Here is a 14,482-nt window from a genome sequence, read left to right on the forward strand (position 1 = left end):
TTTATCTAATGTAATAACTGATAATGGATTTTATTTTATTTATTTTTAGAGAGCTTGTGTGTGTGGGGAGGGGGGTAGTAGTGGAAGGGGCAGAGGGAGAGGGAGAGAGAATCTCAAGCAGGCTCCATGCCCAGTGCAGAGCCTGATGCAGGGCTCGATCTCATGACCCTGAGATCACGACCTGAACCGAAATCAAGAGTCAGACACTTAACTGACTGAGCCACCCAGGTGCCCTATAGGCAGTGATTTTAAAATTTTAGTGTGTATCAGAATCACCTGCAGTGAACAGAGTAGAAAATGTAAATGTAGTCCTATCCCTCATACTTCTTTCTTTTTTTTAAACAAAAACTCCAGAATACTAATGATCACTGGGATAAAACCAGTCCTTTTTTATTGCCTTTATTGCCTTCAGTGTGTTTGATTACCTTCTTCAACAGTTACGTTAGCATCTTTTCCAGTTTACTCTTTATTCTTCTTGATTGCTCCTTCAGTGTTTTCTTCCCACGTTACATTTTCAGTCTTTTGTGGACTTTTTCTGTTTTTCTCTTTTGTTCCCTTCTCCCCTCCTTTCCATTTTTCAAAAAATGAGAGAATTTTAAAGTAGTTATATAAAATTCCTCAAGTATTTTATGAGGGAGACATTCCCCTGTTCTTGTAAGAATTTTTAAATGGGTACAACTTTTTTGGAATACAGTTTTGGAACTTATATCAAGTTTTGTTATGTTTATTTTTTTGGTTTCTTTCTTTTTAACTAGGCTCCACACCCAACATGGAGCTAAACTGAGTCACCCAGGTGCCCCTGTTTACATTTTTTGACCTATAATTTGATCATAAGGAAATAATCTGAATTTTGGATGTATGTCTGTATACAAAAGCAATCATAGTTTTATTTCTAATTGTGAAAAATTGGAAAGTCCATGTCCATAGTAATACAGGGTTTAAATGAATTATGGTATATCCATGGAATGGAATAATGTGCAGCTATTAAAGTGTTTACAGAGTTTTTTTATGGTATGAAAAGGTACAAATGCAGGGTGCCTGGGTGACTCAGTTGGTTAAGCATCTGACTCTTGATTTTGGCTCAGGTCGTGATCTCAGGGTCATGGGATTGACCCCTGCGTTGGGCTCTGCACTCAGCACGGAGTCTGGGCATCCCTCTACCTCTGCTGCTCCTCCTCCCACTCTCTCTCTAAAATAAATAAAATCTTGAAAAGGTACAAATGCTAAGGAATAAAAAGCATGATTAAGTTGTATAAATGTGGCTTGATCTTAATTAGTTAAACTTAAATATGTATATTGTATGTGTACAGGTGATGTCAGTATAAATATATTAGGAATATATATTCCCCAAATAAATATATTACAAATATTCCTAAATATTTAGAGTGATTCCCTGGATGAGATTATTGGTTATTTGTAATTTCTTTCTTTGTGCATTTAAGAGTATGTATAACTTTCATAATCAGAAAAATGTACTTTATTTTTGAAAGGTATTTAGGATTTGATAGTGTTCATCAATAGAAATGATAAACATAGATTTGTGGTATGATTCAGACAGGCACCAGAGATTACACAATTATAACTGTGTTCAAATTTTATCATGGGTAAAATGTTGCTACTAAGTGTAAGACTGAACTAATGAACAATTCCTTGTCAATTTTATAATTTTAGGGTTTTTCTATTATAAAAAATATACACTGTTGTAAAAAACTGAAACAATATAATGGTATTTAAAATGAATACTGGAAATTCCCTCTGTACCTGCTCATTTTTTTTTTTTTTTAACACAAATAGGTTCACACTATTTTGTAGTTTTTTAACCTAATCATATATGATTCTTCCCTTAACTTGAAGATTATACTAAATATTTGAGGGTTTAAGAGAAGCAGAAACTAAGGACAAGATCATAATGGTAAATTTGCCTTTGTTGACCTTTCTTCTTCATGAAATCCATAACTGAAAATAGATCCTCTTTAAAACAGGGAAATTTTATAATCTTACAGAAGAATAAGATTTATTTTTCTTCAGATCTTCCTATATTTGTATTTGGGTTTTTTGTTTGTTTGTTTTGAATTTTGGTACTATATTTTTATTATATAATAGGCACAGGTACAGTACCAACAGCAGCATGAACAACAGAAAAAAGATTTAGAAATCCTCCATCAACGAAACATCCAGCAACTACAAAGCAAATTATCTGAGTTGGAAGCAGCTAATAAAGACCTAACCGAAAGGAAATATAAAGGAGACTCTACCATCAGAGAACTCAAAACAAAACTGTCTAGTGTTGAAGAGGTATTGGACTTTGGGTTTGTTCCCCCCACCCCCAATTTAAAATAACATTTTAATTTGGTGACTTTATTACTTGTGTGCAGGCTGTTTCTCTGCTTTGCAAGGATGTCTTGGTGATCTTAGGGTAATCAGACATTGCAAAAAAAAAAAATTGAGAATCTAAAATCTGATGAAAAGGGATAATTCAAAATAGAACTGAGGTAAACTTGGATATTTTTAGTTAGGGTCTTGAGGAGCAGCTCATTGACACAGCCTTTAGATTTTTCAGTGTACTTTTAATATCCACACAGTGTCTGTATAGCTCAGCATATTCAGTCTTGACTGGTTCTTTCAACCTACTTAACATGTCAGACAACTACATGAAGTTGTGTCTAATAATAATAATGATATTAGTAATGATAATAGCTAAGGCATACTGAACATATGCTGTGTGACAGGTGCTGTTTAACTGCTTTACATATATTAACCCATTTAATTCTTATAACAATTATTTTAAAGAAGGTACTATTATCCCCATTTTGCAGATGATGAACTAAGGCACAGAGAGGTTAAGTAACTTGCCCAAGGTCACATGGCCAGTAAGTGGAAGAGCAAGGATTGGAATCCTCTTATTTGCTTGTCTTTAGTACTCCCTTTTTCAGGCAACAGAGACATTTTGAAAATCTTGCTGTAGTGACACATTGTTGATTCTTTGGCCCTGATGATAGACTCCTTCCTAGCATTATACATTATTGTCATGAATTAATCAGAAAACAGATTTTGTTAAGTCTGTCATATTTAAATACAAAGATCACCAGTGTTACTCAAGCTTATGAGACTTCCCACTCCATTTCACCAGTCTCTTGTGCTTAGGAAACTCTAAAGCTTGACTGATTTTTATGTTCCGATCCTCAGTATTCTGCCTCAGTAGGTGTTTTTAGTGCATCCTCCCTGCTCCCTTTACCTTTCATACCAGTTTGTAAAATACTGTAGCCTTCCTAGTACATTGGATAGTCATTATAATGCCATATGACTTCTTTTATCTTAGCCCTGAAATTGGCCACTTTAAAAACAGTGTGCTCTGTTATATGGGTTTTATATAATCTAATCAAAATATTTCTTCCAAGATTTGCCTAAGACTTTAAAATTATGAGTCCTGGAAACTTTTAAAAAAAATTTTAATTGTAGTATAGTCAACATACAATGTTATATTAGCTTCAGGTGTCCAATGTAGTGTTTTAACACTTCCATACAACACCTGCTGCTCGTGACAAGTGCACTCCTTAATCCCCATCACCTATTTCACCCATCCCCTTTGGTAACCATCAGTTTGTTCTTAATAGTTAAGAGTCTGTTTCTTGGCTCTCTTTTTTTTCCCTTTGCTCATTTGTTTTGTTTCTTAAATTCCATGTATGTGTGAAATCATATGGTATTTGTCTTTCTCTGACTTATTTCACTTAGTGTTATACTGTCTAGCTCCATCCATGTTGTTGCACTGGGAACTTTTTTTTAATCCTCTGAGTATTGTTACCTAATCATGTTAAATTTACCTTTTAGGCATTAGTGCCCTAAAAATAATTGCTGCCATTTATTATTTACTGCCAGGCATTATGCTAAGCAGTTTGCATTATGGTTTTTATGAAGATTAAGTGAAGTAATTTATGAAGTGTTTGTTATTTCTGTTTTACAAATGAGGGAATGGAGATTTAGGGAGGTTAAATAATTCCCAAGATTACACCAAAGAACCTAGATTTGTATTCAAGTCTGTCTGATAGCAGGGTCTGTTTCTAAAATCAGTATGGCATAATACTATAAAATTACCTTGTAAAGTTTTGTTAAAAATGAAAATTATCTAGGAATACTATATCCTGGACTTGTGTATACTGGCAGTATTTGGTTGGTATTAGCTGACTGGGAAGCAATCTGTCCTAGATTTTTAAAAATCTGTTTTTAATTAACAATTATATTTGCTTGGTTTTGGATTAAAGAGTGAACCAAGAGGAAATCCAGAAGTGTTAACATATTTGTTGACATGGAAAGATATTTATAATATGTAAAGAAGGTTGATTATAAAACTGCACAGTATGAGCAGTTTTTAAAAAATCGGTATATATAGATTGAGCAAAATGTTAATTGTGGATCATGGTTGTCACCCTTGGCTACCCTTAGAATCCACTGCAAAGCTCTTTTTGTTTTGTTTTTTTTAAAGATTTTATTTATTTATTTATGTGACAGAGACACAGCGAGAGAGGGAACACAAGCAGGGGGAGAGGGAGAAGCAGGCTTCCCGCGGAGCAGGGATCCCGTTGTGGAGCTCGATCCCAGGACCCTCGGATCATGACCTGAGCCAAAGGCAGACGCTTAAGGACTGAGCCACCCAGGCGCCCCTCCATTGCAGAGCTCTTAAACGTCCTAGTGCCCAGGCCATACCTCATACTAACTATAAATAAGACTCTCTTGGGGATGGTACCAGGCATCAATAGGTTTTTTAAAGCTCCCTAGGTGATTTCAGTATGCATACTAGCTTGAGAACCACTGCTTACGTGATAGAAAGATAGGCCTTTTTATTTATTTATTTTATGTTTTTGAAATTCTATTATAATGGGGATTTACTACCCAAGTGATTTTTTTTTGAAGTGTAAATTTCAAGATACCAGAAAATCCTTGTTACTAGTTTTTAAAAGTTGTAGTAATTTATTCATAAATCAGGATTATTTTCCCTGTTGTCATTGAATTAGATATTAGTGTATTTTACAATTATATTTCAAGTCTACGAGTTACATACACCTTTAAAGTGTATATCTATATCTTTTAAAAAAAAATCAGTACTAGAACTTTAAAATTATTGAAGCCTTTTTTTAAATTTTAAACATCTTAATTATAAATAACCAGAGCAGCCAACTTCTCTTTTTCGTACTGCATCATTTTTTTTCTTCCTCTAGGAGCTCCAGCGGGCTAAGCAAGAAGTCCTCTCTTTGCGAAGAGAGAATTCTACACTAGATGCCGAATGCCACGAAAAAGAAAAGCATATTAATCAGCTACAAACAAAAGTGGCTGTTTTAGAACAGGAAATCAAGGATAAGGACCAGCTTGTTTTAAGAACAAAAGAAGCATTTGATACAATCCAGGAACAAAAGGTCTATTTAAACATTTTTTTTTAAAAATTGGTGATCACATTTACAAGTGATGCTTTTCTTAAACACAAACATCCTATTAACTATTCATGTTTTAAAAAATATGTATCAGGTTGCCTTAGAAGAGAGTGGTGAGAAAAATCAGGTACAACTAGGAAAACTTGAAGCTACGATCAAATCATTATCAGCGGAACTTCTTAAGGTTTGTTTTTAAAAATAATAGAATATTAAATTTCATTAGGGTAAGAGAGATATACAAATAAAGCTCTTTTACAGGCAAATGAAATTATCAAGAAGTTACAGGGGGATCTGAAAACTTTAATGGGTAAATTGAAACTGAAGAATACAGTAACTATTCAGCAAGAGAAACTCTTGGCTGAGAAGGAAGACAAATTACAAAAGGAACAAAAGGAATTACAAGAGGTTGGACAGTCTCTCCGAATTAAAGAGCAAGAGGTAGTGAATATTTTATATTTTTGCGTGTGTGACTATTTGCAAAGTATAACAAATTTTCTCAGATGTATTTTTAAAATTTCTACTTTATTATATTAGAGAAGAGCTTTCACTTTTTCACCCCAAAAAGAACATGACTAGCTTCAACAGAAGTTAACCTATTTCAATTTGAAAAGTTAGTTATCATGACTCAGATACCTTGCGTGTTCATATATATGTACGGTATATGTGTATATACATGTATACATATACAGTGTTACATAGATGAGCTATAATTCATTTATTTAATAGTAGTTAATAGTAATTATTTAATTAATAGAAATACATTTAAGTATTTAGCCTTTATTATACTTATTATGAGGATTGACATTTCAGGTGTGCAAATTACAAGAACAGTTAGAAGCTACTGTTCAAAAGCTTGAAGAAAGCAAACAACTTCTAAAAAATAATGAAAAGTGTAAGTATTTTACCTTTTTATGTAAATGAGGTTTGCAATTGTGTTCTTAATCTGAAAATTTTATTTGAATTCATGAAAGTTTGGGTAAATCAAGATATCGCTACATCCAAATAATTTCGGTTTTAAATATATGGTCTTCATGTCTTTGCTATAGTAACTTGTATATCAACTGCCCTGTAAAACAGTTATCATTATAAAGAAAACCATATTACATGTGTCAGTAACCCAAAATTAAGTGTTGAAAATATTGACAGTAGTTTAAATTCTTTGCTAATTAAAGTTCTTCACTACTTATTTTAATTGCTGTATTTATCTAATAGTAATAACATGAATTATTTGAAACTAAAATATAAGATTAAACCTTTAACATTTTCTCAGTTTTTGTATTGGTTATCAGACAAGAGTGTGAACTTCAAATAAACTGTAAGATATCATTCTAGAAATGAAAGCCTTCAAAGAGATCCTTGACTAGCAGAAATACGTTTTGTTTTGTTTTGTTTTTTGAAAGATTTTATTTATTTATTTGACAGAGAAAGACTGCTAGAGGGAACACAAGCAGTGGGAGTGGGAGAGGGAGAAGCAGGCTTCCCACCGGGCAGGGAGCCCAATGTGGGGCTCGATCCCAGGATCCCGGGTTCATGACCTGAGCCGAAGGCAGACGCTTAACCGACTGAGCCACCCAGGTGCCCCAGAAATATATGCTTCTGATAGTAATAGCATAAGGAGTTCTATGTGGCGGTTGTTAAAATAAGAATCTTTAATGGCAAAAATTTAGGTGAACCTATATTCTCCTGTGATATAAGGTAGTTTTAAAGACTTAAAATTTTGGGGCACCTGGGTGGCTCAGTCGTTAAGCGTCTGCCTTTGGCTCAGGTCATGATCCCGGGGTCCTGGGATCGAGCCCCGCATCGGGCTCCCTGCTCCGCGGGAAGCCTGCTTCTCCCTCTCCCACTCCCCCTGCTTGTGTTCCTGCCCTTGCTATCTCTCTCTCTCTCTCTCTCTGTCAAATAAATAAGTAAAATCTTTAAAAAAATAAATAAATAAAAATAAAGACTTAAAATTTTTAAAATCTCAATATAATTTTTAAATGTTTAAAGTTATTAGAAAAATAAAAATTGTCAAAATTCTTTACCTTGTTTTATTTAAGTAATCACATGGCTAAATAAAGAACTAAATGAAAATCAGCTAGTGAGAAAGCAAGATGTATTGGGACCTTCTACCACTCCACCTGTACATTCTAGCAGCAACACAGTCAGAAGTGGGATTTCTCCTAACTCTAATGTGGTAAGTTTTAAATTAAGATGTGAGTGGTCTGAGTAAATTACCTAAAACCAAAATATTCCCAGACTATGAGGAAGTCTCCATGACTTCAGGTGCTGGTACTAATATGACTTGAGTGAGGTAAAGGTTAGGTCCCACTTAGAAGTGAGACATACAGATATACTTGCTCCTAACAAAGAGGCTGTATTTCAAAGGCACACTGCTTCTTAAAATTTAATTGGAGGTATATATTAACTAACTAGAATTTAAATAAAAATTTGAAATAAAAATATGAAAAAATTTAATTGGATATAGAAATCATTCAGTAATAACTAAAGTAATGCCAAATGTGCTGAAGAAGGAAGTATTCTGGGAGCCTTAAGAAGGGAGAACAAAGTTTGGGCTCAAGTTTAGAATTATGATAGAAGGAGCCTAAACTGAATTCTATTTGAGAAAGAAAAAAAAAAAGAGAGAAATGTCCTTTTATCAGTCAGCTCTAGATTCTAGAAGGAATTAGTTATGATATCTAAGCTCTCTAGCTCCTAGGACCAGGGCTTTTGCTTTCTCCTTGCAAGAAATTAGGAGAAAATGAAGAGCAGCTCCTTACATATGGGAGCTGGCTTGGTACTATCAGCAAGGCCCTGGTGTTGCTAGGAGAGCTAGCCTGGTACTCACAGCTAGGCTTTGGGGCTCTCCTGTTGAACATAACTAATTTCACAGAATATCAACATCAGGCAAGGCCACTCTGTGACTGTGACAGATCAAGAAAAAAATAAGACCACCTCATAATCATTTCTGAACACAATTTTGAAAAAATGAACATTGCCAAACCACAAAACGGGCAAGCATCCTCCTATCCTGGCTAACATGATTGACTGCTCCTTCTTTACCAATTACAGTTTTGGCCTTAATACATTCCTCCCGACTTATCTAATTATGAAATAATCTAAGATTTATTTCAGATACTCAGTCATACAATTATCCCCATTTCCAGATAGCATCTGACCCACAACAAAGCCACAAACTGTCTCTTAAACCACCTAATACATATATGTCCAGTAAATAAGTCCCTTTTAACACCTGCATACTGCCACACCCCTCTTACTAGGTTTCCCACAGTGTGCAGTCTCCATTGTTTGCAAGGAGCAGTAAATCCACGGTGTACACCTATAGGTATGTTTCTGGTAGTTTTTGATTGAAGAGCATTGGCAGAGGATTTAAAATGCAAATACCTAATTGAATTTTAAATCTATCCTACTAATTCAGATTGTACTTGATGTTTAAAAAAAGGAATAGATTTTTACTAAATTGCAAAAAGGTGTGGAAAGAAATGCCCAGTACTGAATTACAAACTTGAAAAATTTGACAAGCTTAACCTTAATGACTTATGATAAATAGCTATGTAGAAGGTGTTTTTTGTCATGCAGCCAGTGATGTATACAGTTGCTTCTTAAGGTTTGTGTTTCAGTTGTTCTCTTATAAACTCTTTTCATGACATTTGTTAATGGTGGTGCCACCATATTGAAAATTAGTGGCAAAGCAAATTATTGTATGAATTAGTCCATTTAAGAATACGTATCTTGGGGCGCCTGGGTGGCTCAGATGGTTAAGCATCTGCCTTCGGCTCAGGTCATGATCTCAGGGTCCTGGGATCGAGTCCCGCATCGGGTTCCCTGCTCAGTGCAGAGCCTGCTTCTCCCTCTCCCTCTGCCACTCCCTCTGCTTGTGCTCTTCTGTCTATCTCTCTGTCAAATAAATAAATAAAATCTTTAAAAAAAAAAAAAAAAAAAAAGAATACGTATCTTGGGGCGCCTGGGCTCAGTCGTTAAGCATCTGCCTTCGGCTTGGGTCATAATCCCAGGGTCCTGGGATCAAGCCCCCCGCGGGATCCCTGCTCAGTGGGAAGCCTGCTTCTCCTTCTCCCACTCCGCCTGCTTGTGTTCCTGCTCTCACTGTCTCTCTCTCTGTCAAATAAATAAATAAAATCTTTTTTTTTTTTTTTAAGATTTATTTATTTGACAGACACAGTGAGAGAGGGAACACAAGCAGGGGGAGTAGGAGAGGGAAAAGCAGGCTTCCCACTCAGCAGGGAGTCCGACGCGGGGCTCGATCCCAGGACCCTGGGATCATGACTGGAGCTGAAGGCAGATGCTTAACGACTGAGCCACCCAGGTGCCCCTAAATAAATAAAATCTTAAAAAAAAAAAAAAAAAAGAAAGAACACATATCTTGTTCTCATTCTGGCAGAAAATTATTTTTATATCTGATTGGCTTACTGATCTATGACTCCATCCTTCCCCCAGCCCCCTTTTCAGGAATGGAAGACATACATACGTATAGGGAACCAAGATGGTTCAAAGAGGTCATTGTTTAAACTCAGTTCAAAGACAAATCCAGTGGCTTATTTTGTTAAGCTTGCACAGCCACTCTTTAGAAAGCTTAAAGTTATCCTAGCCTCATGCTATTATAATAAAGCAGAGTTTTGTGGTGTCATGATAAAATTGGCCTCTAAGATAGTGCTTTTAAGTATTATAACAGATGCTAGTGCCTCGTGGATCAGTAAATACTATTTAGAATTAATATCTCATCCTTAACCTTTTTATGTTTTCATTTTTAGGTTGATGGTAGACTGACTTACCCAACTTGTGGGATTGGTTATCCTGTCTCATCTGCATTTGCATTCCAGAATACCTTTCCTCATCCTATATCTACCAAAAATACCATCCACCCAATTTCAGGACCAAAGGTAGACAAATTAACTAATACTTTTTTGGGGGAAAATGTAGCAACTTATTAACAAATACTTTTTTATTTTAAATCTTAGTCTTTAGTCAGTTGCTATTAGGTAGTAGATAAATATATTACCAAATATCTAGTTTATGCTCACAGGAAATTCTTTCTGTACTATATGGTATTTCTTGAGTGAGTATAATTTATAAAAAGCTGGACATCAGTCTGCTTAAATTTTATTTATTCCCATTCAACCTCTTATTCCATTTTTATTCATTCTCTATTACAACTCTCAAACCTGACTAGCATTACTGACTTCATACTGCTGATGTATTAGCTCTGGTGACATTTTTGGATTCTATTGCCAGGATTTAAAGATCTGATAAGGCAGACTTATAGCATATTCTAAAATGTAGTTTTGGTGATATTATCTTAAATAGCATAGGCCTAGCATTTCATCCAATGTGATTTATTTGCTAAGGCTTTTTTTTTTACCCCCTTGAGGAGTTCATCATCATTCTTATTACTAATGTCTTAGGGGTATATATTGTTTTCACATGTATTATAATTTTACTTTCACAATAATTTCATCCACCCAGACTGCCACTGATTCTATTTTCATTCCTAACTTTAGGTGAAAATTGATTTTTTTGGGGTGCGTGGGTGGCTCAGTCAGTTGAGCGTCTGCCTTCAGTTCAGGTCATGGTTCCAGGGTCCTGGGATTGAGCCCCGCATTGGGCTCCCTGCTCAGTGGGGAGTCTGCTTCTCCCTCTCCCCTGCCCATCCCCTGCTTGTGCTTTCTCTCACTATCTCTCTCTCTCTCTGAAATAAATAAATAAAATCTTTAAAAAAAAAAAAAGAAAATTGATTTTTTTTGTAAATCATAGAGACAAGTAAATGTTTTTGAAAAGAATTTTTTTTTAAGATTATTTTAGAGCGAGAACATGCACACAGGAGGGGAGGGGCAGAGGGAGAGGGAGAGAATCTGACTGCCCCCTGAGCATGGAGCCTGACGTGGGGCTCAATCTGACGACCCTGAGATCATGACCTGAGCTGAAATCAAGAATCAGATGCTTAACTGACTCAGCCATCCAGGCGTCCCTGAAAAGAATATTTTGAACTGAGGACTTTGAAATTGCTATTATAAACCCTTTATCAAATTAGTTTTGGGCTTCCGGAAAAATAAGCTGGCTGTGTTGCTTAGGCCTGTGCTGCTTCTTAACTCTTTAAGCCTTTTTAACTATCATCTGAAGCTATTGATTATTCTCAGTGAAATGAGGTTTTATGCTTAGACTATCATTATGTAAAGAGTATTTAGGTACATTTAGCAGGCTTTTCTTGAATTGTTTGTTAAAGAGCATTAGATATGTATATTCACAGGAGTACTATTTTTTTTTTTTTACAATGTTACCTAACTCTTGTACTGTTAACTTTATTTGTCCATATTTTATTTTAAAATTTAAATTCCAGTATAATTAACATACAGTATTATATTAATTTCAGGTATACAATGTAATGATTCAACAGTTATATATATTATTCAGTATTCATCAAGATAAGTGTACACTTAATACCCTTCACTGATTTCACCCATTCCCTCACCCACCTCCCCTCTGGTAACCGTCATTTTGTCTTCTATAGTTTGTTTTTTGGTTTGTCTCTTTTTTTTCCCTTTGTTTGTTTTGTTTTGTTTTGTTTCTTAAATTCCACATGTGAGTGAAATCATGTGGTATTTGTTTTTCTTTGACTGACTTATTTCGCATACTGTTATACCCTTACCTTCATCCATATTGTTGCAAATGGCAAGATTTCGTTCTTTTTTTTATGGCTGGGCAGTATTACATTGTATATATATATACCACGTCTTCTTGATCCGTTCATCTATCAGTGGACACTTGGGCTGCTTCCAGAATTTGGCTATTGTAAATAATGCTGCTATAAACGGGGGGTATATATATCTTTTCAAATTAGTGTTTTCTTATTCTTTGGGTAAATACCCAGTAGCGAAATTACTGGATCATATGGTATTCTATTTTTAATTTTTTGAGCAACCTCCATACTGTTTTACACAGTGGTTGCATCAGTTTGCATTCGCACCAACTGTGTGTGAGGGGTCCTTTTTCTCCACATCCTTGCCAACACTTCTTTCTTGAATACCATGTTCCTTAATATCAATATCTCAATCCTTAGTATCAATATACTCAAATGTGATTGCATCTTGGGATCAATTTTTTCTTGAGAATTTTGATTGAATTGCTTTTTCATTTTATTTTTAAGTTTTTATTTTAATTCCAGTTAGTTAATGTGCAGTATTATTAGTTTTAGGTATAAAATATAATAGTTTAGCAGTTCTATACATCACCTGGTGCTCATCACAAGTGCACTCCTTAATCCCCATCAACTGTAGGATTTTTTTTTTTTTTTTTTAAGATTTTATTATTTGACATAGAGACAGAGTGAGCACAAGCAGGGGGAGTGGCAGGCAGAGGCAGAGGGAGAAGCAGGCTCCCCACAGAGAAGGGGGAGCCCGATGTGGGACTCGATCCCAGGACTCCAGGATCATGACCTGAGCCGAAGGCAGTCGCTTAACCAACTGAGCCACCCAGGCGCCCAATTCCCATCAACTATTTAACCCATCTCCCCACCTCTCTCCCTTCTGGTAACCATCAGATTGTTCTCTATAATTAAAAGTCTGTTTCTTACTTTGACACACACACACTCATTTTTTTCTTTGCTTGTTCTGTTTCTTAAATTCCACATATGAGTGAAATCATATGGTATTTGTCTTTCTCTGTCGGACATATATTTCACTTAGCATTATATTTTCTAGCTCCATCCATGTCATCGCAAATGGCAAGATTTCATTCTTTTTATGGCTGAATACTATTCCATTGTGATACATACCACATCTTTTTCCATTCGTCAACTCATGGATACTTGGACTGTTTCCCTATCTTGACTATTATAAATAATGCTGCTATAAACATAGGGATGCATGTATTCCTTTGAATTAGTGTTTTTGTATTCGTTGGGTAAATATCCAGTAGTACAATTGCTGGATCATAAGGTAGTTTTTTTTAACTTTTTGAGGAACCTCCACACTGTTTTTCAAATTGTTTTTTTTATTTCAAACAGTTTTCCAGGAATATATATAATGTCCAAAGTGAGCACAAGAAATACTACACATACTTTCCAGATAGTTGCCTCGTTTATAGGTCTAAATATGACTTAAAAGATTACCTTTATAGTTCTTCAAGAATTGGAGGAATCGTTATAGCAAGGATATTCCTAAACATAGCAAGACTTTCAGGGTTTCCTATATCACTGATCTCCATATCCTTTTGATTATGTATCCCCAAAAATAAAAAAAAAAAAACAAAAGAAAACATACAACACGTTGAGCTTGAATCTCTTATGAATATTTACTTGTGAATTGTATGCATATACTATTCACTACTGTATTATGTACAGTATAGTTTAGCGGTTAAGAAGGTGGAAACTGATGTTGGAGTTTAAATGCTGCCTTTATCAAGGTGAATTGGGCCAGCCACTGAAACACAAACAAAAAAGAAATCCAAAATCCAAAAATATTTAAAGTGTATACAGGGATGTATATATGTGTGTACCTCTGTATGTATGTTTGTATACATAAGAGTTTGTGTATTTAAGCAAAAATAGTACATGCCTAGTGTTCTGTGCCTTATTTCATTCAACAGTATTATGGAATAGGTCCATTTCCATGTATCAGAATGTTTTTGTTATTTAATGATTTCTTTGTATATGGATGTACTATAATTATTGCTGTGTTAATGGATGATCAGGTTGTTTTCCATCTAGGTATTCATACAGTGCTTTGGCAATTATATAATGGATTCATAATTCATTAAGACAAAGAACCTAATTTAAAAATGGGAAAAAGAGGGGTGCCTGGGTGGCTCAGTCAGTTAAGCATCTGCTTTTGGCTCAGGTCATGATCTCAGGGTCCTGGGATTGAGCCCTGCATAGGGCTCCCTGCTGGGCGGGGAGTCTGCTTCTCCCTCTCTCTCTGCCACTCACCCTGCTTGTGCTTCCCCTCTCCTTCTCTCTATCTTTCTCTCTCTCTGTGTCAAATAAATAAGTAAATAAAGTTGTTTTTTTTTTTTTTAAATCCATGTAAATGTAATAGGAAAGATGAGAA

The 14,482-nt window shown here is 35.2% G+C and overlaps 1 protein-coding gene across 1 annotated transcript in view; it reads left to right on the forward strand.

The window, feature by feature from the left end:
- The window catches only part of SASS6 (SAS-6 centriolar assembly protein), a 53,257-nt gene that overhangs the window by 18,531 nt on the left and 20,244 nt on the right, over positions 1-14,482 (forward strand). The window contains exons 8-14 of the mRNA XM_036069526.2: positions 2,104-2,295; positions 5,214-5,408; positions 5,518-5,607; positions 5,682-5,861; positions 6,234-6,315; positions 7,463-7,599; positions 10,193-10,321. Coding sequence (XP_035925419.2) covers positions 2,104-2,295; positions 5,214-5,408; positions 5,518-5,607; positions 5,682-5,861; positions 6,234-6,315; positions 7,463-7,599; positions 10,193-10,321 — 1,005 coding nt within the window. The remainder of the gene's footprint in view (positions 1-2,103; positions 2,296-5,213; positions 5,409-5,517; positions 5,608-5,681; positions 5,862-6,233; positions 6,316-7,462; positions 7,600-10,192; positions 10,322-14,482) is intronic.

This window comes from Halichoerus grypus, chromosome 5 (genome assembly GCF_964656455.1).
Source record: "Halichoerus grypus chromosome 5, mHalGry1.hap1.1, whole genome shotgun sequence".
NCBI classification, from domain to species: domain Eukaryota; kingdom Metazoa; phylum Chordata; class Mammalia; order Carnivora; family Phocidae; genus Halichoerus; species Halichoerus grypus.